At 40.7% G+C, this 25,211-nt stretch overlaps 2 protein-coding genes across 3 annotated transcripts; both read right to left on the bottom strand.

Moving 5' to 3' along the window:
- Positions 1-111: 111 nt before the first annotated feature.
- LOC311134129 (ER degradation-enhancing alpha-mannosidase-like protein 1) lies at positions 112-8,039 on the bottom strand. Its single transcript, XM_084167716.1, has 12 exons — positions 7,418-8,039; positions 6,691-6,763; positions 6,467-6,570; positions 6,004-6,175; positions 5,564-5,747; positions 5,276-5,450; positions 4,949-5,069; positions 4,613-4,783; positions 4,436-4,509; positions 4,230-4,326; positions 2,023-2,202; positions 112-1,816 (listed from the first exon to the last, which is right to left on the bottom strand). The coding sequence occupies exons 6-12, from the start codon at positions 5,386-5,388 to the stop codon at positions 1,727-1,729; spliced, it is 846 nt and encodes a 281-aa protein (XP_084023842.1). The 5' UTR covers positions 5,389-5,450; positions 5,564-5,747; positions 6,004-6,175; positions 6,467-6,570; positions 6,691-6,763; positions 7,418-8,039; the 3' UTR covers positions 112-1,726.
- A 382-nt stretch (positions 8,040-8,421) lies between these two features.
- On the bottom strand, positions 8,422-23,851 carry LOC311134196 (ADP-ribosylation factor-like protein 8B-A). Of its 2 annotated transcripts, XM_084167807.1 has the most exons (8): positions 23,655-23,851; positions 14,048-14,128; positions 13,851-13,924; positions 13,506-13,599; positions 13,321-13,388; positions 11,793-11,837; positions 9,796-9,866; positions 8,422-9,569 (listed from the first exon to the last, which is right to left on the bottom strand). In XM_084167807.1, exons 1-8 carry the CDS (start codon positions 23,775-23,777, stop codon positions 9,520-9,522), a joined length of 606 nt encoding a protein of 201 aa, XP_084023933.1. In that variant the 5' UTR covers positions 23,778-23,851; the 3' UTR covers positions 8,422-9,519. The 2 variants fall into 2 exon arrangements, with proteins under 2 accessions (XP_084023933.1, XP_084023934.1); XM_084167808.1 differs by lacking the exon at positions 11,793-11,837 and having other exon boundaries at positions 23,655-23,821.
- Between the last annotated feature and the right edge of the window lie 1,360 nt (positions 23,852-25,211).

The raw sequence follows: 25,211 nt of genomic DNA on the forward strand, positions 1-25,211 counted from the left end.
CATTCTGTACAGAAATAAAACATGAAATGTTAACTCAGAAATTAAGTTAAAGCTTCTGTAGAAAACTAACCTCTGAATTAATTACTAAATAAATTCACCTCGATATTGTCATGTTCTGTACTTCTGCATTTATTTCAGACTATTTTTTTAAGCGATTTCTGACATGAAGAGAACCATTCTTACAACATTCTCTGAACACTATTGTAGAGGAGAACATCTTTAGCTAAAACTCAAGATGACCTAAGAGAAAAATGGTTACGTCCTGATTAGATTATCTCAAACCAAAATAACTGAGAAGGTCCCAAGACAATGGGAGGAAAAACAAGATGTCTAGAAGACCATCTTTAACAAAAACCATCAAGAGTTCACTCCCAGAAAAGAAACATGACATTTGTCAATCCCTGAGTTTCCTCTCCACATACCTTTACTTGAAATATTCTGCTAGCAGCATTAAGGGATGGTTACCTATGGGGAGGACCATTTGCCTCCACATACTGTACGGTGTACTAAAACGTTGGATATACAGCTAAATTAACAGGAATGTGAACAAACAAAGCAGTACAATCTGCATACTCAACACAACATATATCCACATGAATGTCTGACATGGTATAGCCCTTTCTTGAATATGAATACTATGAATAGAAATTAATCATTATTCTTCAATAGAGACATGACACTCTTACACATCAACCTTAAAAACATTACACTTTTATGGCTTTGTTCAAACATACAGGTATGACAGACTGACCTGGCTACGTGCCGTGATCTGTGTCAATAATACTGTACTGAAGAGGAATGATTTCCACCTTACAGAACGATCTCAGAATGCGATAACCTATTTCACTTCATCACAGCCATCTTGGCTTTTATATCAAGTCTGTATTAATAAAGAACCAAAAAGCCTAAGGCACTATTTTCCATGTGATTGTGTAAATCTATCTCACTGTCATTGGCACATAAAATAACATACATACATCTGCCTATTACAAGGCCATTGCATGATAGTCAGAGATACATATCACACATTCACCTCAGAACCTTAATATTATTGAATGAAAAAAGATAAAAAAGGTGGATGACTCAGAAGCTGAGGCCTCTGAAGAATTCTCAGTTGAAAACATAAGAACTGTGACATTCCAAGAGGGCTCTGGAAATCCCAAGCAGTGAGGCACTAGTCACCCTGTGTAGTGAGATCTATTTTTGTGTAATGCACTTGAATTATGCTGTGGACTACAAACCTGTATCTGGATGGCACTGTTCCCCCAACCAAAAAATAGTTGACAGATCAGCTGTATGTTCAGAACACCTAGCTACACACCCAAACCAACGCCTGAACACTAAATCCCTCATTTATTCCTGAACCCAAAAATCCCGGTCGTACTGGCACCAACCCCAACGAGTCACACTCAAAATGTGGTGGAGCAGGTTTCCACCAAACCTGCCAAAAAATTAAAATTAAGTATCCTTTAAAAAATGTACATCTCCCTCTGAACGCTAAGTGATGCATCTTATAAAACAATACTGCCATTTTTTTAAATGATATTTCAAAAGGTGTCCTAGAGAGTTGGTATTGTCCACCTTGGTCCTGAGCAGTTGGGAGTGGGGGTGAGGTGAGACGGTAAGGGTCTATTCCCCTCTCTCCTCTTCACACAACAAGCTGTGCCTGAGTGAGTCCACTGACTGAAGACCCGTTCACACCAGTGTCCTCCTCTCCTCCGAGAGCTCAAAACAGTCCCACCATGTGATCGATCTGTCTCATGTACACACTCTTCAGAGGCAGAGAATACCTCCGCTCCTCAGAGATCCGGTCACACTGAAGAGAGGAAGCAGAGAGTGGAACATTTGTACAGAGAATAATACACAAGTCATCTATCAGCAATCTAACCACATATTTCACATATTTTAGCTTATTTAGCATTAAGAAATGTACGTAATTCATTACTGTATATTTTAAGCTGCTCTATTTGATAATGCAGGCAGTGTCGTTGTAATATGTATTTATATATCAGAGGTCATTACATTGCTAGTGTTAGAGAAAGGCCCATTGGAAGTTTCCTGGTCTGTCACCACCTTCTCACAGGGGGACAGGTCGTTACACTGCTTCTCCCGAAAACGCTCGTCGATAGGCACTACATGGCCCTCCGTGGTGAAGATGTACTTGTTCTCGGATTTGTGCAAGGGGTTGTCGTCATCAAACAGCTGGAAGGAGAGGGTCATAGGATTAACTAGAAGAAAATCAGGTTCTATTAGCTCAGAAAAGCCCATTCTGGTTTCTGACCAACAGGACAAGAGGTAGTAGAGGTACATACCAGGTAAAGGTATTTTCAGACAGTACAGTACAGTACAGTACAGGTACATACCAGGTAAAGGTATTTTCAGACAGTACAGTACATTCCAGGTAAAGGTATTTGCAGGCATACAGTACAGGTATTTTCCAGGCAGTACAGTGGCTTGCGAAAGTATTCACCCCCCTTGGCATTTTTCCTATTTTGTTGCCTTCAACCTGGAATTAAAATTGATTTTTGGGGTGTTTGTATCATTTGATTTACACAACATGCCTACCACTTTGAAGATGCAAAATAGTTTTTATTGTGAAACAAAGAAGAAATAAAACAAAAAAACTGAAAACTTGAGCATGCATAACAATTTTTTGCCCATTCTTCAAGGCAAAACTGCTCCAGCTCCTTCAAGTTGGATTGGTTCCGCTGGTGTACAGCAATCTTTAAGACATACCACAGATTCTCAATTGGATTGAGGTCTGGGCTTAGACTAGGCCATTCTAAGACATTTAAATGTTTCCCCTTAAACCACTCGAGTGTTGCTTTAGCAGTATGCTTAGGGTCATTGTCCTCTGGAAAACTGAAACAGGTTTCCCTCAAGAATTTCCCTGTATTTAGCGCCATCCATCATTCCTTCAATTCTGACCTGTTTCCCAGTCCCTGCCGATGAAAAACATCCCCACAGCATCATGCTGCCACCACGCTTCACTGTGGGGATGGTGTTAAGCAATGGCTTTTTTCTGGCCACTCTTCCATAAAGCCCAGCTCTGTGGAGTGTATGGCTTAAAGTGGTCCTATAGACAGATACTCCAATCTCTGCTGTGGAGCTTTGCAACTCCTTCAGGGTTATCATTAGTCTCTTTGTTGCCGCTCTGATTAATGCCCTCCTTGCCTGGTCCGTGAGTTTTGGTGGGCGGCCCTCTCTTGGCAGGTTTGTTGTGGTGCCATATTCATTCCATTTTTTAATAACGGATTTAAAATGGTGCTCTGTGGGATGTTCAAAGTTTCAGATATGTTTTTATAACCCAACCCTGATCTGTACTTCTCCACAACTTTGTCCCTGACCTGTTTGGAGAGCTCCTTGGTCTTCATGGTGCCGCTTGCTTAGTGATGTTGCAGATCTGGGGCCTTTCAGAACAGGTGTATATATACTGAGATCATGTGACACTTAAATAAAGTCCACCTGTGTGCAATCTAACTAATTATGTGACTTCTGAAGGTAATTGGTTGCACCAGATCTTATTTAGGGACTTCATAGCAAAGGGGGTGAATACATATGCACGCACCACTTTTCTGTTATTTATTTTTTATAATTTTTTGAAAAAAGTAATTTTTTTCACTTCACCAATTTGGACTATTTTGTGTATGTCCATTACATGAAATCCAAATAAAAATCCATTTAAATTACAGGTTGTAATGCAACAAAATAGGAAAAACGCCAAAGGGGATGAATACTTTTGCAAGGCACTGTACCAGGTAAAGGTATTTTCCAGGCAGTACAGTACATGTACATACCAGGTAAAGGTATTTTCAGACAGTACATGTACATACCAGGTAAAGGTATTTTCAGGCAGTACAGGTACATACCAGGTAAAGGTATTTTCAGACAGTACAGGTACATACCAGGTAAAGGTATTTTCAGACAGTACAGGTACATACCAGGTAAAGGTATTTTCAGACAGTACATGTACATACCAGGTAAAGGTATTTTCAGACAGTACAGGTACATACCAGGTAAAGGTATTTTCAGACAGTACAGGTACATACCAGGTAAAGGTATTTTCAGACAGTACAGGTACATACCAGGTAAAGGTATTTTCAGACAGTACATGAACATACCAGGTAAAGGTATTTTCAGACAGTACAAGTACATACCAGGTAAAGGTATTTTCAGACAGTACATGAACATACCAGGTAAAGGTACTTTCAGACAGTACATGTACATACCAGGTAAAGGTATTTGCAGGTCTCGCTGAGGAAGAAGCTCTCCATGCGATCCTCTTTGGACTTCTCCACCACGTGGTGGAGAGTGGCATACCCACACCTGTCAAATACACACATCAGTTTAGGGAACCCAGGTGTGGCGTAACATCAGTAGAACCAGACATCCTAAAACACCCTAAAGTTGTGTTTTTCCAAGATCCGACTCATACCTGACTTTGGCATTTTTTTCCAGGCTCTCTAGGATATCCATTCCAACATGCAAATAGAAAGGATTCTTGGTTGCCTGTGAGGGGAAATGAAATAGCTCACTCAAAGCAGCTCATAACATAAAACAGACAAGCATTGTGTTTCAAATACGGTCTCAAATGAATGTTAAGCACTGGTACCTGGTACAGGAGATAGGTGGACTCCACCAGTTCTGGCCTCAGGGGGTAGAAGAGCACGTCAGGTGCCTGTAGCTGCCAGTTGTACCTCTCCGGCAGGGCCCCGAAGCGCTTCCAGATGGCGTAGTAGAATGCATGCAGGCAAATGGCCTCCTCCACGTCACCATTCAATACCTGAGGTGTACAACACAAGGTCAGAGATCAAAACAGGGAAAACATCATCATCACAAACAGTAATAACACTGTCAGGATGAACATACAACATTTATTGGGACAATGTTGACTGAGGACATATGCAGGGTTGTGCGGCTCCCCATTCCCAGAGAGAGAGGAGTCTACCAGGAGGCCAGGGAAGAAGGCCTGCAGGGAGTCGATCCAGGTGTTCATGATTTGGCCGTTGAACATGTTCACATTTACGTAGAGTGGAGGGTCCCCTTCTCCCTCGTTACATGACTCCCTCCTGCAGGTCAACAGGGGAGAAGGTTCTCAGTCGACATCATCACACACACATTACTTTTACAGAGCATAGATCAACACTAAACAACATGCCACCACATTACCATTATACCAACACACACTCAATAGAACATTGTGTGCACACACACACACACACATACATACATACATACATACATACTATCAAGTCAATTCAAACATAGGACTAACCCTCTTCTCAGGTGGATCTGGATGCTCTCATAAGAAGCTTGGAACATCCGGTAGTCCTCTTTCTCTCCAAACAGGATGTAAGACTTGAGCAGGTACTCGTAGAAGGAGTCCATCCCTGCTCCCAGGCCACTCTGCTTGCCAACCCACTGTCCCGTTTGGATGTTCACCACGTTCCCTGAGAGTTAAAGAGAAGAGGTAACCATTTGATATACAACAAGAGGGAAGGATGCTGCTACACATGAGCAAACATCTACGTACAAACAGACTACAAAAAATATATCTACTCACCTAGCAAGCCCGTCTCATTGCTCCTCAGTTTCCACAGGGCTCGGACAGCCCGTCTGGCCACCCACTCAAACGTGGAGTCTCCAATCAGACGGCTGAGAATGCCAAACTCCACCAGCAGGGAGCCAGCGCCTGCTGTGCAAGTCTCATTGATGCTGTCTGGAGGGACACCACTCTTCAGATTCACCTGAGGAAATTAAGTGACAGGGCGATCAGTCACTGAAGAACATTACAGTCATTTCAAAAGGGCTTAGTTGTACTCGTAATATATTGTAAACAACAGGTGAAGTAAATGTCAATGAGACATAGTGGACCGCTGTTGTTGTTTAATGGTCTTAGATCTCCCTCCACCCCTGTTTAGTATTTCCCCCGTCTACGAAACCAGGACTGTCAAATCGCTTAGAACCCAGGCCATTAACTATGCAACTCTCCTCTCCTCTTACCCTGGGGTAGGGAATGCCTGTGCTGGTGTTCTCGAAGGCTGGCAGCAGGCGTACCGCCAGGTCGTGGGCCAGGTGCAGTAGCTCATTGTCATAGTCCTCCAGACCCACGTTGCCGAAGGGATGCTTAGGGTCAGTCAGGAGGATGTGAGCAGAGATCAAGCTACCCAGGATCCTTGATGGACAAAGAATGAATGAATGAGACAACCATCAAGCGATGTTAGAAGGTAGTCCTTGGTTATGCATTTAGATATGGTTCAGAGAAATGCATTGAACTCTGCTCCTACCACTAGGTAAGAGCTACCCTTGTACTACTTTAAACAATACAACACTTAACCAATACCTAATCTACAATCACAACACTTGCATAGCTTTTTTTTGGCACTTGGAAAGACGACAAAATGTTCTTTGTGGTTTACTGAAACGCTAGCGGCAACTCAATATTAGAAAGGAATTACATGTATACCTGATGTTAGCCTCAAACACTTGCACAGTGGAGTCCTTGTCGAAAGACACTGTGTCTATCACCAACTTCACAGCTCTGTGAAACTCTGACACATTCCCCAGTACCTGGAACGAGAAACATTATCAGGATCATTGAAAAGACCCTTGACAGTAAACCGTTTTAGCACTACCATTCCGCTAAAAGCCCACAGAAATAAAACAGGAATACAGAATAAGACTGCTTACCAGTAATGTGTCAAGGGTGTCAATGAGTGTCAGGGAATAGTTTCCCAAAACATCATTGATGTTGATGTTTGACCTGAAAAAACAGCAATGAAAAAGATAACAGGCTTGACAATAACCGAGGGCATGTATATGTAGGCTATATTGCAAGCACCAAGTTATTAATAATGGGACACATTCAACTTGATCACAAGTTGAACAAGTTAAATGGATTGACCGTTTCAGCTAGAGAGAGATGAAGTTTCGCCCAGTTGAGCCTTTTCTTTGTGCCTTTTGTTATCAGATTTGAAAGAATGTCAAGGTGAAAAGGCTAAAAGTCAATGGTATATGGTCCCACATACACACACCTGAATGCTGTTTTAGCCAAATCAGCACACAGTATCCAAACTACCCGGTATATAAAGGCAAATAGAACCCTTGCCTGGTCTCCAGGCAAATAGAAGCCTTACTGTAACTGTATTTATTTAGATATTTAACCAGATCTGTTAACAAGTCCTGCATGACAGATCGATGCAAATTACACCCAGACATCAGTCAGAATGGAAATGTTGAATTGACAGTTGACACACCTTTCAGCTAGTAAAACAGGGTAGTCTACCAACCTATTACATCAATCATTCAATCCAGCAAGTTATCGTGCACACACATACCCGCAGCCTAATAATCAATTGCACGAGCGTGTTACCAGACTGGTTCTAGGCCTAGCTATATCGGGCAATATATGACTCACGGGTTGAGAACGTCAGGCACTCTCCCTTGACAGTCAATGGGATTCAGCTAATCCTCAGGAAAGGCATATTTCATGTAGTTGTCATATCCAAAGTAGAACATGTCTTTGGCCATGCCTTTCATCTTTAACTTGAGTGTGTCCGGGAAGGAACTATATCTCCTGTCATACTCGTCCCTGTCCCCCTCAAAGAGGCTAAGGTAAGACTTCTTAGGTGAGTCCTCTTTACTGGCACAAGATGTCCTGCTTTGTGCGTCTCTATGGCCGTGTATTCGTTGTGACCAGGAATTGGCCTTTGCGGATGCCCCATCATCTTGCTTAAACAGTTCTATTTTGTGGAAATTGAAATTAAGGGGGAAGTTGAATCCCCAGCTTGGTCCCAGTCCAAACGCTAGCCATAGCAGACAACTTACAGCGAGTCTGAGCACGACGAGAGCAACCACTATTGACCTCCATTGCATATTTGCCCTGGATCGGTCTTAAAAACCATAGTTCAATTTGACAATCCTTTGATGAACAGATGGCTGAATTGTCTTCTGTTTATTGCTTACAAGGCAGCCTGGCTGACAAAGTCGATAGCGCACCACACTCTTCCTGTCAACAAAACCAGCCCCTCCCCGGTTCTAAGGTGTGATTGGAGCTCCAGTCATATCGTCATCAAGAAAGAGGGGGCAGACGCGTTTCAGCAATTGGCTACCATGCATGTCAGTTTTGCTGTGTGTCAAGAAATACAACTTTAGAGCCAATAGAAAATAGCCACAAGCATGAAAAAGTAGTGGGGGCAGACAGGAGAAGGTGTCAGAAAATAACATTCGACCAGAAAATCCCATAAAGCATACTTTGCATTATTTACAGTCAGAACAAATGACATCAAATAAAAATATATTTTTAGTTTTACTATCTGACATTTGTTTGTGCATCTGTTTGAGTTACAATCATAGCCTACCAGTAGTCTCAAATTGAGATTCTTGGTACAATTATTAGTCCAATGATGAGTGTAGACTAAATCAAATGTTTTCCTTAATTTTTATTACAAACTTACTCTTTAAGCACAGCCCACCCTTCTTATCCACCCAGATTAAACATATTTACAAAATAATAATAATTGACGCCATTAATATTTATCATTTTCAAAAGTGTGCCACGGCAAATATCCCAATTTGAGTGCGAACACATAACAGTACAATGTCTGAATTAATAAGCATGCCTTTTTATTTCTGCAATATATCCGAGTGGTGTTCTTTTTTTATTGCTAACATAGGCACACTTTGCATGCTGCTTTGCTTCAGAGATGAGAGATATTGCACAAGGCACTTTCAATTCCGCCACTCTCTCTCAGCTCATTGAGAACACAGAGGACATCGTTCCACTGAGGCAAATTCAAAACAAGGCTGATAACCACACAACCAACCCACTATAGCTTTACCTTCAGTACATTCAAACTTTTCAAATATAATCATATACGCTCACGTCAGTAAAAATCTTATATATAATATTAGAAATGTCCTCAAAACAAACATTTTGATTTGGCAATAGCCATAAAACAGTTACAATCTTACAGTAGAACATGACAGAAACATGAGGGGAACCTGGAAGTCCTAATGATGTATATAAACATATGTCTATGTACTTTCTTCTAGCTTCATACATGACTGTCTGGAGAACATGTATCATGATTAGAGGCCCCAGTGAGTTGCTGAACAACCCATCCTGTGAGTCTAGGATGACCCAATAGCATACCCTGCACTAGTTTTATAGGGTTGGGCTATTGGGCTTACAGACCTGGGAAACGTCTGTCATGTAGCCCGTAGAATGCAGAAGGCAGACTGAATCTCTCTCTGTTCAGGAGACTGAAGTAGCCCCCCGTGGCGGAGGTGTAATGCCGATTCTGTGACTCATGGGACGTGGAATATGGTATAGATCAGAGGGTACCATCTTTTAGTAGTGCAGTAGTACGAGGGGTTGTGGGAGATAATAACAACAGGGGGGCACAAGCGGCACAATGCAGCAACTGAGTTGGAAGGACAACTATACATCAGAGTGAGCAGGATGTGGCATGAGGGTAACATGGCAGATGGAGCTGGGAGGGCACAGTTCCTGTACTTTCAGCTTCTCCGAGATTTTGAGTGTTGGATGAGCCACTGCAGTGTGATAACTGGAAGGCAGGAGAGGCATGGGGGGGTCAGTGTGAGAGACAGTAGATGAATGGGTGAAACAACGGACACCTACAGTAGTGGTTCAGCATGGATGGTGATACAAAGGGGACACAAAGGTTTTTATATAGCCACTTTGAGTGCACTATGTTATAGTTCTCTCTCATCCAGCCTTCCACTCTGACACAAACAAAACCTGCCATCCTCCTTTGTCACCATCTTACTCACCTATGTTGTCTTTCTCTTTGCAGGAAACAGAGTAGCAGCAAATCTCTCTGTCTTGAATAGCTGCCAAGTTCCTGCAGAAAGAAAGCAGTAATTGTAGCTCAATTGGTAGAGCACGGCGCTTGTAATGCCAGGGTAGTGGGTTCGATCCCCGGGACCACCCATACGTAAAAATTTATGCACACATGACCGTAAATCGCTTTGGATAAAAGTGTCTGCTAAATGGCATTATTATTATTATTATTATTATTATTATAGTAAAGAAAACTGATATAACCTGCTAGAAACTGTTGAACTGGCTAGCAGAGGGAGCTGGTTCCTTTTGAAAACCTGTATCATTTCTAATAGCAGTACAGTACTAGTGAAGAAGAAAAGAGAATGCTGTGTTTCTCAATGGAAAACGAGGGCAATGGTTCAGTAAGAATGACGCTTATAAAAAAAAAAGGCCTAAAACATCAAATCATAACTGCTCCTCCTCTAAAATAAAACCATTAGCTCTTTTCTGATGTGAGATTAAGATAGCCAAACTCCAGCAAAGTAGCCCTTTATAAAAGCAAATGTAATGTTCAAGAATGGTAACTGTTATCTTCCAAGATCGTTAAAGTCATAAGTATATAGATTAGAAAAAATAAGAATAGAAAATGTGACTTTAATAAGGAATTGTGTGTGATATGAACATCTTTCTCCTGCTACCATATTAGGGTATTCATCTTAAAGTGAATAAGCACATCCAAGATCACAGCATGGAAGAAAACTGAAAAGCTATTTTGTTTAAAAGTTAGGAGGCACAATGTATGCCTAAATCGAGTTATTGCCATAATCTCTTGTGGAAATAAACAGTTTCCAGCCGTTTTAACCATTTACTTTATCATTCATATTCATTTTAATTCATCAATATCACTTGGAATTGGTTTAGAACACCCAGAATATATTGCTTTGTCTTACCATTCATCAACTGGAATCTGTGTGACAAACCTGGACTTTTTTTTTTTGTTAGTAGTAAATTACATTTTAATTGCAACAAGAACAAAACTCTCAAGTCTCTCAATGGGGAAAACGCGTTGGAACCAGTCCTTGTAAAAGCGTCTAATGTGGCCTTTGAAATGTTAGAACCTAGCCACTACAGGCCCTAACTCACAATGGCAAGGCACAATGATAGAGGGACTCGTTCAGTTAGAATTAGTTTATTGAACTTTAAAAGTGGGATTTAGAGTTGTTAAACTACTTCAGCTCAGATGCGTCAAATGTTGTGTGATTACTGCTGTAGGTTTGATGGTAGGGAACACCTCATACCAGTGTCGTAGTCGAGTCCCATGTCACCTGTACTCGAGTCCAAGTCAAGTCACTATGGTTGAAGTCCGAGTCACCAATGGGCGACTCACGAGTCCATCAATTTATAATAGGTCTTATTATGCAATCGTTTCTAGTCGCCACTAGCTGGCAGTATATCGCCACTCCCTCATGAAAAACCCCAACTAATTTACTATTCATCACTACCTCACAAGTTCTACACTCAATACCTGTGTTTCACTACTTATTTATTACATAAATTAATGGTAAGTCAGGCTCTCAGCTACTTTTTTGTAAAATCGCCCCCTGATATTTGTGTAGTTTTTTTTATTGTAGAGTGAAAACTAAAGGGAGACTTGTCCGAACCTGGCTATGGGATGCAGGGGGAAGTGTGGGAGGGTAGAGCGAGACGACAAATTCAAAGACAGCCTACTTTTCTATACTCAAGGGGAGAGAGAGAGAGAAATAGCTAGACTGTTGTTTTACTATTAAAACCTCAGATGTATGGTCCCCTTTTTAGGGGACCTGCATGGTTCTGGTACCAGTTCCGACTGCCATTTTCAATTATAAATCGATCTGTGGATACCGTAGATCGAAAATGCTTGCATTGAGCAATAGTCCTGGTTCCCACAGACACAATATTATTGCTGAACCTGTGTGACGTAGGATGTAAAATCTGAAACCACTTGAAGCTGGGATGTCCCTCCTACCATTTAATTCGCTCTTCCGACTGTCCATCAACTCCTGGCTGAACCCTACATCACAACCAAGGACAAAGCACATGCCTGCAATCGTTACATCGTAGTGCAGCAGGAAAGAGTTCTTTCATCACGGTAGCACATTCTGAGATCAATGTATAGCCATTAATCTAAAATAATTCATACATTTGAAACATAAAACACTGTCATAGATGGGTGAGATTAGTATGAGATGAAAGGTGAGTTCCTAACGAGTTCAGGAAGCCAAGCTAGAGCTCTGTGAGATGTTCACAGTGATGGGGACAGACGTTTGATCAAGAGAGACCTTTAGAAAATATGCAAATTCTCTCGAACACTAAACATACAAATATGTACATATTTTACAGTTATAAGGAAGGTGACATCCTATATATAGTCATTTTATAATTTGATTATGCTATATTTAGAAAGTCATTTCGAGCCTTAAACAGCTTTGTTGAATAGGAAATACATCATGAAATATTTCATTTTTATCGTATTTGTACTGTATACTTGAGCTGTGTCCTCAAAAGTGACTGCACCTCAGCAATTTATAACTATTTTTACCAGAAAGGTGAGAGTTTAACTGTTCTTTGAGTATGCAGCATTACTAGTTATTGTATATGGCTCTCTCATGATAAATAATAACTTTTGGGGATGACGTAGATTACATTTTCGATTACATTTAGTTACATGTAACTACGGAGCTGTGAGGGGAACGGCACCTCCTTACCTTCAGGCTCTGATCAGACGCTACACCCAAACAAGGGCACTGCGTTCATCCACCTCTGGCCTGCTAGCTCCCCTACCTCTACGGAAGCACAGTTCCCGCTCAGCCCAGTCAAAGCTATTTGCTGCTCTGGCACCCCAATGGTGGAACAAGCTCCCCCATGACGCCAGGGCAGCGGAGTCACTGACCACCTTCCGGAGACACTTGAAACCCTACCTCTTTAAGGAATACCTGGGATAGTATAAAGTAATCCTTCTACCCCCCCTCCCCCACCCCACCATAAAAAATAAAATAAAAAGTGGTTGTCCCACTGGCTATCATAAGTTGAATGCACCAATTTGTAAGTCGCTCTGGATAAGAGCGTCTGCTAAATGATGTAAATGTAAATGGTTAAACTCAATACGATTACCGTTTTCAACTTCGTAAAGCAGTAGGCTGGTGACGGGGAAGCAAAACAGTCGTTTGTGTAGCCTTTGATCGGAGGTGGAGCGGAGCCTGCCTGCCCACAATCATTCCTTGCTTCCCCAGCAACTCACCAGCTGATGTAGGCTGTGTATGCCGGATTTGGCGTCTTCCCACTGCCAGAGAACCGAACACTCGCTGCTCTGCGTAACCCAGTGCTGCTAATATTCTGCGTAACATAGTAGCCCATCCAGTCCAAGTGCAAATACAAGTCACGAGAAGGCAAGTCCGAGTCATCAATGGTAGAGTCTAAGTCGAGTCACAAGTCATGAAAATCGGGACTCGACTTGAGTACTATAACACTGCCTAATAACTTCTCTTCATACTCACAGTTTTTCAATGAGCTGCTTCTCGTCTAGAGCACTGGGGAGATCTCTTTTGTTGCCAAGCACCAAAACCTAAAAAGCACAACAGTTTAGATATTGTGTGGCAGAAATGTCTGCTGACGGATTATATAAAGAAACTCCCTCATTTACATGTGTTCCTAGCAGTTCCGTAAGTGTAGACCTACTTACAGGAATTCCTTGCAACGGAGGCTTGTCTAACAAATTGTGCAGCTCATTTCTGGAAGCTTCCACCTTCTCATGGTCTGCTGCGTCCACCATATATCTAAAAAAATAAAAAAAATAACAGGTCACAACAAGTTTACAAATCGCATCAAAAATCTAAAAGAGCAAGTGGTGTGCATACTGTAAAGGAATGGAAGTGTTCAAAACATGCCCATCACAATGTTCGAACACTGACCGGTATCCACTGAACTAACCCTAACAGAACAATCAATCTTCAGCATTTCTGTCCTCTTCCTGCATTTCAATTGTACCAATGCAGACTGACAGGAATGGCCAAACTCAGATACTCACACAATTGCGTTAACTCCACGACAGTAGCGTTCCCACATGCTCCTGAACCTCGGCTGCCCTCCTATATCCCAGATCTGGAAAACCAGAGGAACAAAAATTAGCCTAGCTATTTTCATTTCATTTTCTCATGCAGTCGGTATAGATTGTCACTGTGGAACATTACAGTAACCTATACACTGTAGTGACTGAAGACCTACCTTGATGGTAACGTTGCCTTTTGTGACCTTCCTCATGTTGAACCCGACTGTTGGGATCATGTCTTCACTAAATTGCCCAGACTGAAAAAGAAGACAGCAGGCCATTGATCAATTTTGAGTTGTACAAGCTGAGCTGGCATAAACAAACATAGAAGGTCAAATTGTTTGTGATGTCATCTGGAATTGCCACTATACTAACTAATAATGTCAGACATAAACCTAGGCCTCATTGTGGTTTACTAGTTTTGCACATTTCCTGTTATTCCGTTTAAAAAAGATATTCATGTGCAAAAGGTTTATGGTAGTTTCATAAGTGTCATTAAGCCTAAAGGCGTGTGAAGGTCACAGACTAGATCAGGGTTTCCCTAACTCAGTCCTGGGGCCCACCCTGGGTGCTCTACAGCAGGGGTATTTAACTCTACCCTACGAGGTCCGGAGCCTGCTGTTCTACCTGAACATTAATTGCACCCAAAAAAAGCAGTGGAACTGGCTTCGAAGGTCCAGAGTTGACTTTGAGGGCTCTAGAGGAAATATGTTTGGCATGCAGACAAGTTTCAGAGGACCCAATCTTCTATATTCTAAGATCACTGAAATGTTTTGAAAATAGTGTATTTTTAGTCAACCCTAAATAATAGGCTACACTCTTGGCGATCAGACAGAAGAAAAAAAATATGTCATTCTGATGTCTGCTCTCTTACCCTTTTGTGTAATCCAAACAGTATTTTAGCAAGACAAAGACCTTTGCTTTGTCTGGCGGATATACAGTATGTAACAGCACATGACTAAGTCACTAGACCAGGGCTAAGTGGAAGTCTCATGACTGAAGCCTGGCTGGAAACACCACCCACATCCTACTCCTTGTTACTCACTCAAACAGATTACAACCAACCACATGGGCACTTCCCCATCAATGGCAAGTATCTCTTTCACTACAGCACTGACAGAATAGTTAGGTGTACCTATTAAGCCCATGTACCCATTAAACCTACTTCCATTTTGGGATTCAAAGAAAAAAGACAAAAATAAACATTTTCTGCTATTTCATGTTTTAACCAGTTCATGTAGTTGTTGTATCCATACCAGTTTTTATTCTAAGCCAATCAGATGTTTTATTATTAAGTTATTGACAGTTGTGTAAGTTCCTACTAGTGGCCAATTTCAAAGCTGCAAAAAATACTTGTATGGGGGCGACTCAGAAACTAATTTTTCAGATATTTGTAGTACCTTCTCAGATAAGTGATCATACTTAATGTAAAATTAAGAGATTCATGTGTTGATATGCACATGATAGTAGTTAATACCCATGTAGTGTGCTATTTCTTGCCATCTGAAAATATGGGTTGTTCATGCTACAGTTGCACCACGTCAGTCAATACAGTGGCAGTATAACTTGGTGAACCACAACAATATAATAGATCTCAAGCACTCACAGCTAACATTTAATGCAATTTGTCTTATTTTACTGTTAAATGAACCTTGCTTTGTTATACATAGATGCCTTTTTTGTAAATGTTACATTTCTCTCAGGTGGGCTTAAAAGGAACAGTAGCACAAAAAGCACCCTCTCTATACAGAATGTAAATAAATTAATATTGTTCAATATTATCAACACTAACTTTGCATAATATTGTAAATTACTATATAGTGTATATTTATACCCCAGACCATTGGTTTCCAAATATTGAGGAAACTTTTTTACTCCATTTTTTTTAACCATAAATCATTGCTGTTCCAATTAAGCCCAGTATGCATTGAAACATGGGGATTGTGTGTTGATATCTGTAATATTCAATCAATCTGAGCATTTCTTCAGATTTAAGTTGATTAAAATACTCAAAAACTACAGTTATGCATATCATGCATCTATCCATGGTTCCTTTACAAAGATTAAAAACAATTAAGAATGAAAAGCCTCTGTACTCTCTCCAAGATGTTTGGAGTGGACAGGTAGTCGTTGATGCAGAGAGAGAAGAACATGATCAGGGTTGAAGGATATCTGGGATGGAAGACCTACGAGTAGTGGTCCATTTTTGTTTTTACAAATGAGAGACAAGAAAATGACTAATCATGCAGTTAAGGCCAGGACATTGTCATATTGTTGTCCCTCATTCATCCAGGTGTTTCACATTTTTGGTCCACCACATGTACCTTTGTAATACAACAGTAGAAAGGGACATTTAAAACCGTCTTCAGACAGGCTTTAGGAAGACAAGTTGAACTATACTGAACCAAAATATAAACGCAACATGTAAAGTGTTGGTCCCATGTTTCATGAGCTGAAATAAGATCCCAGACATTTTCCATATGCACAAAAAGCTTATTTCTCTCAAATTTTGCGCACGAAATTTGTTTACGTCCCTATTAGTGAGAATTTCTCATTTGCCAAGATAATCCATCCACCTGACAGGTGTGGCATATCAAGAAGCTGATAAAACAGCATGGTTATTACACAGGTGCACCTTATGCTGGTGACAATAAAAGGCCACTCTAAAATGTGCAGTTTTGTCAAACAGGACAATGCCACAGATGTCTCAAGTTGAGGGAGCGTGCATTTGGCATGCTGACTGCAGGAATGTCCACCAGAGCTGTTGCCAAAGAATTGAATGTTCATTTCTCTACCATAAGCCACCTCCAACGTAATTTTTGAGAATTTGGTATTATGTCCAACCGGCCTCACAACCGCAGGCCCTGTGTAACCACACCAGCCCAGGACCTCCACATCAGGCTTCTTCTCCTGCGGGATCATCTGAGACCAGCCACCTGGACAGCTGATGAAACTAAGGATTATTTCTGTCTGTAATAAAGCCCTTTTTGGGGGGAAAATTCTGATCGGCTGAGCCTTGCTCCCAAGTGGGTGGGCCTATGCCCTCCCAGGCCCACTCATGGCTGCGCCCCTGGCCAGTCATGTGAAATCAATAGATTAGGGCCTAATGATTTATTTCAATTGACTGATTTCCTTATATGAACTGTAACTCAGTAAAATCGTAAATTGTTGCGTTTATATTTTTGTTCAGTATAATTAACAAGAAAAGGAGTACAGCAAATGTGAACCAGCTTTCAGATAATTCATTAAAAGTTGTTTGTGTTATGGTCTTTGTGCATGGCGTCTTATCCACAGAGGACCGTTGCGGGTGTAGGTCTTTGTTCTAACCAAGCAGTAACAAACCTGATTCAACTAATCAACTCTTTATTGAAGTCTATGATTAGTTTAATAAGGTATGTACTGGTTGGCCAGAACAAAATCCTGGCCCCAAATTGATCTCTGCGGATACGATTGGACACCCCCTGTTATTAATGCTACTTCCATGATGAATAGTAATGATCAACTGATTTTAATAACTTTAGGGGATATAATTATAATTTAAGCTTACATAAGAACTGTCTGTTTTTCATTTAAAATGTGGAAATACATTAAAATTGCTTATTTAAGAGGTGGGCTTATTTGGAACCCCCATGGGCTTAAAGGATACATTCGGTACCCATTAACTCAATTATTTTTATCTCACCTAAAGAAATGGTGTAAGTAAAGTCATATTAATCTTTCATTGTATCTCCACTTTTTTAAATGAAAATTAGGGCTGCATATGTTAGAAATGTCTAAACTTTGATGTTGGTGTGCTTAATATGTACACTTACCCTACTCTTTCTACATCCTATAAAGAAATACCTGGAATTATAGGCTACATGGAAGCTTTAAGTATCAAATCGTGATCAATTTCTCATACATCTTTATTGTTAGCTATGACAGTAAAAAGCAGACTGCCTTGGTGTTGAGGCAAGCATGCTGCTGAAGGGAGTCAGAGCATGGCATAGGTCATCAAGTTCATTCTGTTCTGTTGGAACTGTTCTATTGGACCTACAACTGCCTTTCACAATCTTTTGATCAGCTAGCTTCTTTCGGTCTTTGATCTTGCACATCCAAACTTCTGCTTTGACAAGAAGAAAGGATCACGATTTCCAAAGAATCAGGACAAAGGATCACAATTTTCTGCTTTTGAGAAATCCTAGTTGTAACACTAGTGATTGCGTAAGAGACCCTGGCCTGCTTGTTTTACCAACACAACTGGTGAAAAGACAGTTGAGTCAAAGGGAGCAAAGACAATGACAATGTGGCAGTAGGGGGAGCCCTCCAACTCTGGACCATAGCCTTGCTTCCTGAACCCAGTTATACCTGTCCATGTTCAGAAAGTATTCATACCCCTTGACTTATTCTACATTTGTTGTGTTACAGCCTGAATTAAAAATGGATTAAATAGAAATCAGAAATCTCATTTACGTAAGTCTTCACACCCCTGTGCCAAAACTTTGTAGACGCACCTTTGGCGGCGATTACAGCTTTGAGTCATCTTGGGTATGTCTGTATCAGCTTTGCACATCTGGATTTGGGGATTTTCTCCCATTCTTCCTTGTAGATTTTCTCAAGCTCTGTTAAGTTAGATGGGGAGTGGCGGTGAACAGCAATCTTCAAGTCTTTCCACAAATGTTCAATGGGATTTAAGTCTGGGCTTTGGCTGGGCCACTCAAGGACTTTCACATAGGGCTGGGCGGTATACTGTTTTTTGACTATATACCGGTATTGATGCATGGACCGGTTACTTTACCTTCTATAACGGTATTTGAATGTTTGGTTTATTAAATGTGATACGCAACTCAGGCGGGTGTAATGTTCGTTTTTATAGTTCACTTTGTTTGCTACTTCAGTCGTCTTTCTCCCTCGCCTCCTGCTGCATGCCGCTTCCCACACTAAGCCCTGCACGTCACTCAAGAAGAGAGCTGTTGCTCGATGATGGAGTCACAAACACTTTCTTGCCATTCACGCTGCAGTCTGCATGGTCAACATGTTGGTGAAAACGATGCTGGCTTTCCACAAGCGTTCTACAAAGGGTCAAAGGAAATTGGATACACCTGAGCTCAATTTGGAGTGTCATAGAGATTTCTGTACTTCATGTTCAATACATTTGCAAAAATGTCAAAATATGTTTTCACTGTCATTATGGGGTATTGTGTGTAGCAGGGTTTCCGTTATGAAAATGTGGCGCCAGACATTTGACCGGCAGCATTTTAATTTACCAGACATTTGAGAAATGTACCGGACCCATATGCATTGGGTACGTAACCTGATTAGGGCGTCCACCCACGGTGCTCAGAATGACAGAAATCACATATAGATTATGGTCATTAATCTTAACAGAACATGTAAATCGAGGATGCAATGACTTCTGTCCTTAACGCGCACTTTGAAGATGTTAGAATAACTGTCCACATTTACTTTTCCTCAGCCAACAAGACGAGTAATGAACAGCAAAATCACTAGCCTATGCATAGGCGGAGCGTGAGTTTCATGTTTGGGGAAGCACATTTTCACCATAAAAATGCACCTTTATAATAAAGCATTCCATCCATCATGCATTTGCAGACTTATGTAAGATAGCCTACTATTCATAATGTGATGAGTAGATTGTACATTTTGGCTAATATAAAACTCAATCACTGTTGGCAAAAAAGACTGTTCAATGCATGGCTGAGTGTGTATAGTGTAAGAAGTTGCCCAAAAACAAACTTTTAAGTGGCACGGACCCAACAACAGGGCACACAATTTACTTTTTGGTCCACCAGCCCCTGTGGCAGGAAGATTTTAAAAATCTACCAATCACTCTGATTTCTTACCAGCCAATATATTTTTTCTGCTACAATTACACCAACACACAAAAGAACAGATCAGCATCCTTTGTAATGTTTCTGCCTGTGAGATTGAGTATGACTAGTAGAAGCATTGTCTTCTCTTCCCTAGCAGTTGAAACTCAAACATAGAAAAACAACCTTGTGTGGACCCCAGGAAGAGTAGCTGCTGCTTTTGCAACAGCTAATGTGGATCCTAATAAAATACCCCCAAAAAACCTAGCTTGTGAACAAAATGTAAACAGCCAAGAAACACAAGGACAAAGTCTCACTTCAGTAGACTTTCGTATCAAGTAAATTAGACCAACTTTTATACCTGTGCACAGCGCTTCTAAAAATGAATATTTCACTCAGCACTTCACGTGCGCACAGCCCCCAGCCAGGCAGTGTTGCAGCGCGAGGTGGGATAGGCTATATAGGATTCGTAGTTCTTTGACATTGTGCGATTTAATTTACAAGCTATGAAACAAAGCGGCAGAAATACTTTGAAAACAGCTACTGCAGCATTTACTTTACTATAAATGTGATCATACTTGACTATTTTAATTGACAAATGCAAGTCAAATGCTCGCACTTTCGAGCTCTGACCACCTGCCAATGTGGCTAGTGAAATAGACATCTTAAGGCGTCAACATGCTTCAGTTCGGCTGGTGCTCGCATACTTCCTTAAAAGACCTTCGCTTGAAATGAGAAAAAACAACAATAGTACCGTTTGTCCATTTTGAGACGCCGTAGCCAGTATACGCTTCCTCAAAATAGTCTGAATTAATCGAAGATAACTCAACAAATCTGTCTTTCATTTGTTTTTGCTGAGGAGACCATAGTCTTACATCTAACAATGATGTTTGGTGCAGTATTTCTCAATGAAAAAAATTGCATGAAAACCAGTTGTCTCTCATTGAATGACAAAGACTTATTGAAGAATCCCTACTGTTGACCAATCACCGTTGAAGGGGCGTAGTCTTCAGCTTGCCTCCAGAAAAATAAAATGGTGTGCCGGAACAGCCGGAAAAACCCTTACCGAAGTCCAAAATGAACAAAAACGTCTCAAAATGATGTCATACTATATGCACAACCTCTTCCGAACTGTTTCGGCTGGGAAGTATGCGGATGCCTTTATCCGTCAATGCCAAAATCTACCCGCATTTGGCAGGTGTTCATTTTAGGCCCTGCCCAACAATGATAAAAAGTGAATATGCGCAGTGCGCATTCACCAGGGATATGGCCAATGCTCTCCGCTAGTGCCAAAATTGATAGGCTACAAGCCTACTTGTTGTTCGCTCAATTAAGTTGAGAATTTTGATAATGAAAAGACTCATCTGCCTTTTTGTCTTCTTTTTACAGCAATAGCCATTTGCTTTCCAAACTGTTTTCCCGCGATTTAATTTTGAAATATTACGATATGCCTGGCTGGGCCTCTACTTTTCACTGACAGTTGCAACTCAAAAATCATCTATTTGTTATTTGCAGCATGTGCTTCCCAAATTGCTCACGCTGCCTTTCCTTCTGACTGTAGGCAATGCGATTTAAAACATTCCACATTTATTTTTTATATATTTTTTATATTTCTTAAGGCTAGGGGAAGCTAAATTATGCCTATTTTGAATTATTTTATTTATTTCTGTATAGACAGGAGTAGGCTAATTAGGCTATATAATTTTGGCAATTTAATTATATTTACTAAGGGAAAGCTTAGAAAAAAAATATCAGCTATTTTAATCGTGGCCAAAAAAACTATTTTTAACACACGATTGCATTTAGAATTGTTGCTCAATGATTGGTCTTATAAAAGCGCTGTCTGACAGATTTTCTGCTCTAAGGCTCGGTATCGGTGTGCATGTGATAAATAAGATACAGTGCATTCAGACCCCTTGACTTTTTCAAAATGTTGTTACATTACAGTCTTATTCTAAAATGTATTTAAAAAATAATAATAATCCCCTAATCAATCTACACACAATACCTTGAAGGAATATGCTTTTATAAATAAATAAAATAGGTAGGTAATGTTAAGCGTAGCACAGAGAATTTTCTATTTCAAATATTCTCATTGATTGAGACAGGTTGGTGTCCACCCCAAAGTGCTGCATGTCATGATGACGCTCAACTGTCTCGATCAATGAGAACATTTTAAATAGACAAGATGGCAGCGTACACAGTTGGACTACTTCATAGAGTAACATGTTTTATTTAATAACAGAGCATTCGTTTTTTTCAATAATGTTAACTATTTATTTGAGAATAAAAAAATTATACATTTGAAGCTACTTTTTAAGTAAATACCTGCAGTGAACTTGTGCAATACGTTAGGATATAAAGCAGATTGCGTTCTTCATTTCACCAGTCACATAATTTTTTATTCTTAAATTTACCGGTAATCCCCAGTTACATGGTGTTTGTTTACAAGCACAACGACGAGAGACAGCACGCACCAGGTGATCTAGTTACAGTATGGAATTCACAACTAAATATTTCCCACCTAGATATCATAACTATTAAGTTAACCGTCTAAAAAGTTGGTTTGCTAATTTAGTAGCTAATTATCTAGCTAACTGGTTAGCTTCTTGCAAAATCAAGCTTATTTTGGTAACAGCACAGAATCCCATCCTGGATCAAGAGCCTTGCTGTCTAATGTTTGTTTTGTGCGTGCAGCAAACGGAGTAGTATTTTTTTGTTACTTGTACAACTTTATGAGCTGGCATGTCTGTCCTGCAAATAGTTTGTCAAAGACTTTATAAAATTCGCAATGAGCTCGTTACCTAGCATTCACTATGGGATTTTAAATTTCGGATTACAGAGGCTCAGTGCTGGTATATATCCAGGGATGGCACAAGGTCGGTATGACAATCTGGATACCGCCCAAGCCTAATGTGGAATTCCAAGTCGGAATTATCGCCAAGTAATGGTTGGACAAAAATTATCTGTGCTACGTTTAAGATGACCTACCTAATAACGCATATCAGCCAGCTGGAACAGTAATAATGGTCTGACTGTGACATTTTTTATAGCTACATCAGATGATAAAGTAAAAAGATACAGCCTCAGAGGCGTGTGACATCAAACCAATATAGCCAGAGCCCTGTGGTGTGCACTACATGTTCAATGTAGCCGAGTTTCTCAACTCCACGATGTACATCACATCAATGTAAAATCGAGCTCTGTTCAATGATGCCACAACTATAACCATCATAATCTGAAATCTACTGTAGTTCAAAACAACTGGGAAGTCGGAAATCTCCGACTTCCGAACGTTCAAAACAACTGGGACTCAGGAAAAAAAGAGCTCCGACTGGGGAAAATAAATTTGAACGGTCATTCATCTCGGAAACTCGGGCCACTTTCTGGAGTTCCGACCTGAAGATCACTGACGTTATGATTTGACCTCCTATTTTTCCAAGTTCTCAGTTGTTTTGAACGCGGCATAACACTTGACAGTCTGTGATTACCAGCGAGTTGATTGATGACCAATAATTGGGCCTACTATCTGGGAAGATACCGGCTAGCCAACTAGCTAGCCAAGTTGCAAAAATGAAAGTTGACAGCTAACGTGGCTAGCTAGCTAATCCAGATGTTTTAGAAAGAAACCTAGTCTAGGGAGCAAAATATGATCTGTACTGTAGCCAAATTCCAATATAATGGTTAGCTGACTAACGTAGTCTTCTGCTTCTAATTGCCATCAAACCACACAAATATCAACATAACATGTATATAACGTTAGCTAACTAGCTAGTTACCGGCTATAGCTAGCTAACCTAACAAACTAGTACACTTTAAGTAAGGTATGCTAATTAGCTAGCTATGTTTAATTGTACGTTAACGGTGGCTAACTTTAAGATACTAGTAGCTAAATCGATATTGCTGATATCGCTAGCTAGTGCTAACGTAGCTAGCAAGCTAACATTAGCGCGCAAGCACAATAAAAACTTACAGCTATCACATTAACAAATGTGGTTTTCCCCGAGTATTGAAGTCCAACCAGGGTCAACTCCATCTCCTCTTTCCAAAAGAGGGACTTAAACCAGTCCAAAAGCCGGTTTATGAGTGCCAGCATCTTGAATTTGATGTTCCCCCTCAACTTTGACAGAAAGCTTGCAGTGGGCGGATTCGATTATGCTGAGCTGCGGGGAGAGAGGAGCGCCAATTTCATTTTGTCAACAAGGCAGCATGGTGCGCTGTCCAGAAACATACAGCTCTTTTCCAGAAAGTAAATGTTAGAATTTTCTAACTATTTTAATTGGGAAGCAGTTAAATCGTTTTTATCGAAAGCAATCACTTTTCGTGGGAAAACACAGAATCCTACTAATTACTTCTTCTTCTATGGTATTGTAATGAAACAGGCAGGGAGCAGGTCTTGAACCCTCAACCTTCTAGCCCGAAGTCCAGCGCGCCATCGACTGTTCCCCAAAAGCATGGTCCCGTGGCAAGGTCGATATCCGCGCTAATAAATCCAGGGTCGTTACAGTATATTGGTGATCACACAATTTAATGTGCCTCCCACCACCTGCTATACGGGATGGAAACAGCATTCCCCCCAAAAACGGAACTACCAAAAACAACTTTTCTGTTAAAAATAAATAAAACAGACCTTTTTAACACACAGGGTACAGTGGGGAAAAAAAGTATTTAGTCAGCCACCAATTGTGCAAGTTCTCCCACTTAAAAAGATGAGAGAGGCCTGTAATTTTCATCATATGTACACGTCAACTATGACAGACAGATTGAGGAAAAAAAATCCAGAAAATCACATTGTAGGATTTTTTATGAATTTATTTGCAAATTATGGTGGAAAATAAGTATTTGGTCACCTACAAACAAGCAAGATTTCTGGCTCTCACAGGCCTGTAACTTCTTCTTTAAGAGGCTCCTCTGTCCTCCACTCGTTACCTGTATTAATGGCACCTGTTTGAACTTGTTATCAGTATAAAAGACACCTGTCCACAACCTCAAACAGTCACACTCCAAACTCCACTATGGCCTAGACCAAAGAGCTGTCAAAGGACACCAGAAACAAAAATGTAGACCTGCACCAGGCTGGGAAGACTGAATCTGCAATAGGTAAGCAGCTTGGTTTGAAGAAATCAACTGTGGGAGCAATTATTAGGAAATGGAAGACTTACAAGACCACTGATAATCTCCCTCGGTCTGGGGCTCCACGCAAGATCTCACCCCGTGGGGTCAAAATGATCTCAAGAACGGTGAGCAAAAATCCCAGAACCACACGGGGGAACCTAGTGAATGACCTGCAGAGAGCTGGGACCAAAGTAACAAAGCCTACCATCAGTAACACACTACGCCGCCAGGGACTCAAATCCTGCAGTGCCAGGCGTGTCCCACTGCTTAAGCCAGTACATGTCCAGGCCCGTCTGAAGTTTGCTAGAGTGCATTTGGATGATCCAGAAGAGGATTGGGAGAATGTCATATGGTCAGATGAAACCAAAATATAACTTTTTGGTAAAAACTCAACTCGTCGTGTTTGGAGGACAAA

Source organism: Coregonus lavaretus (assembly GCF_964263955.1).
Source record: "Coregonus lavaretus genome assembly, chromosome: 8".
Lineage (NCBI taxonomy): Eukaryota > Metazoa > Chordata > Actinopteri > Salmoniformes > Salmonidae > Coregonus > Coregonus lavaretus.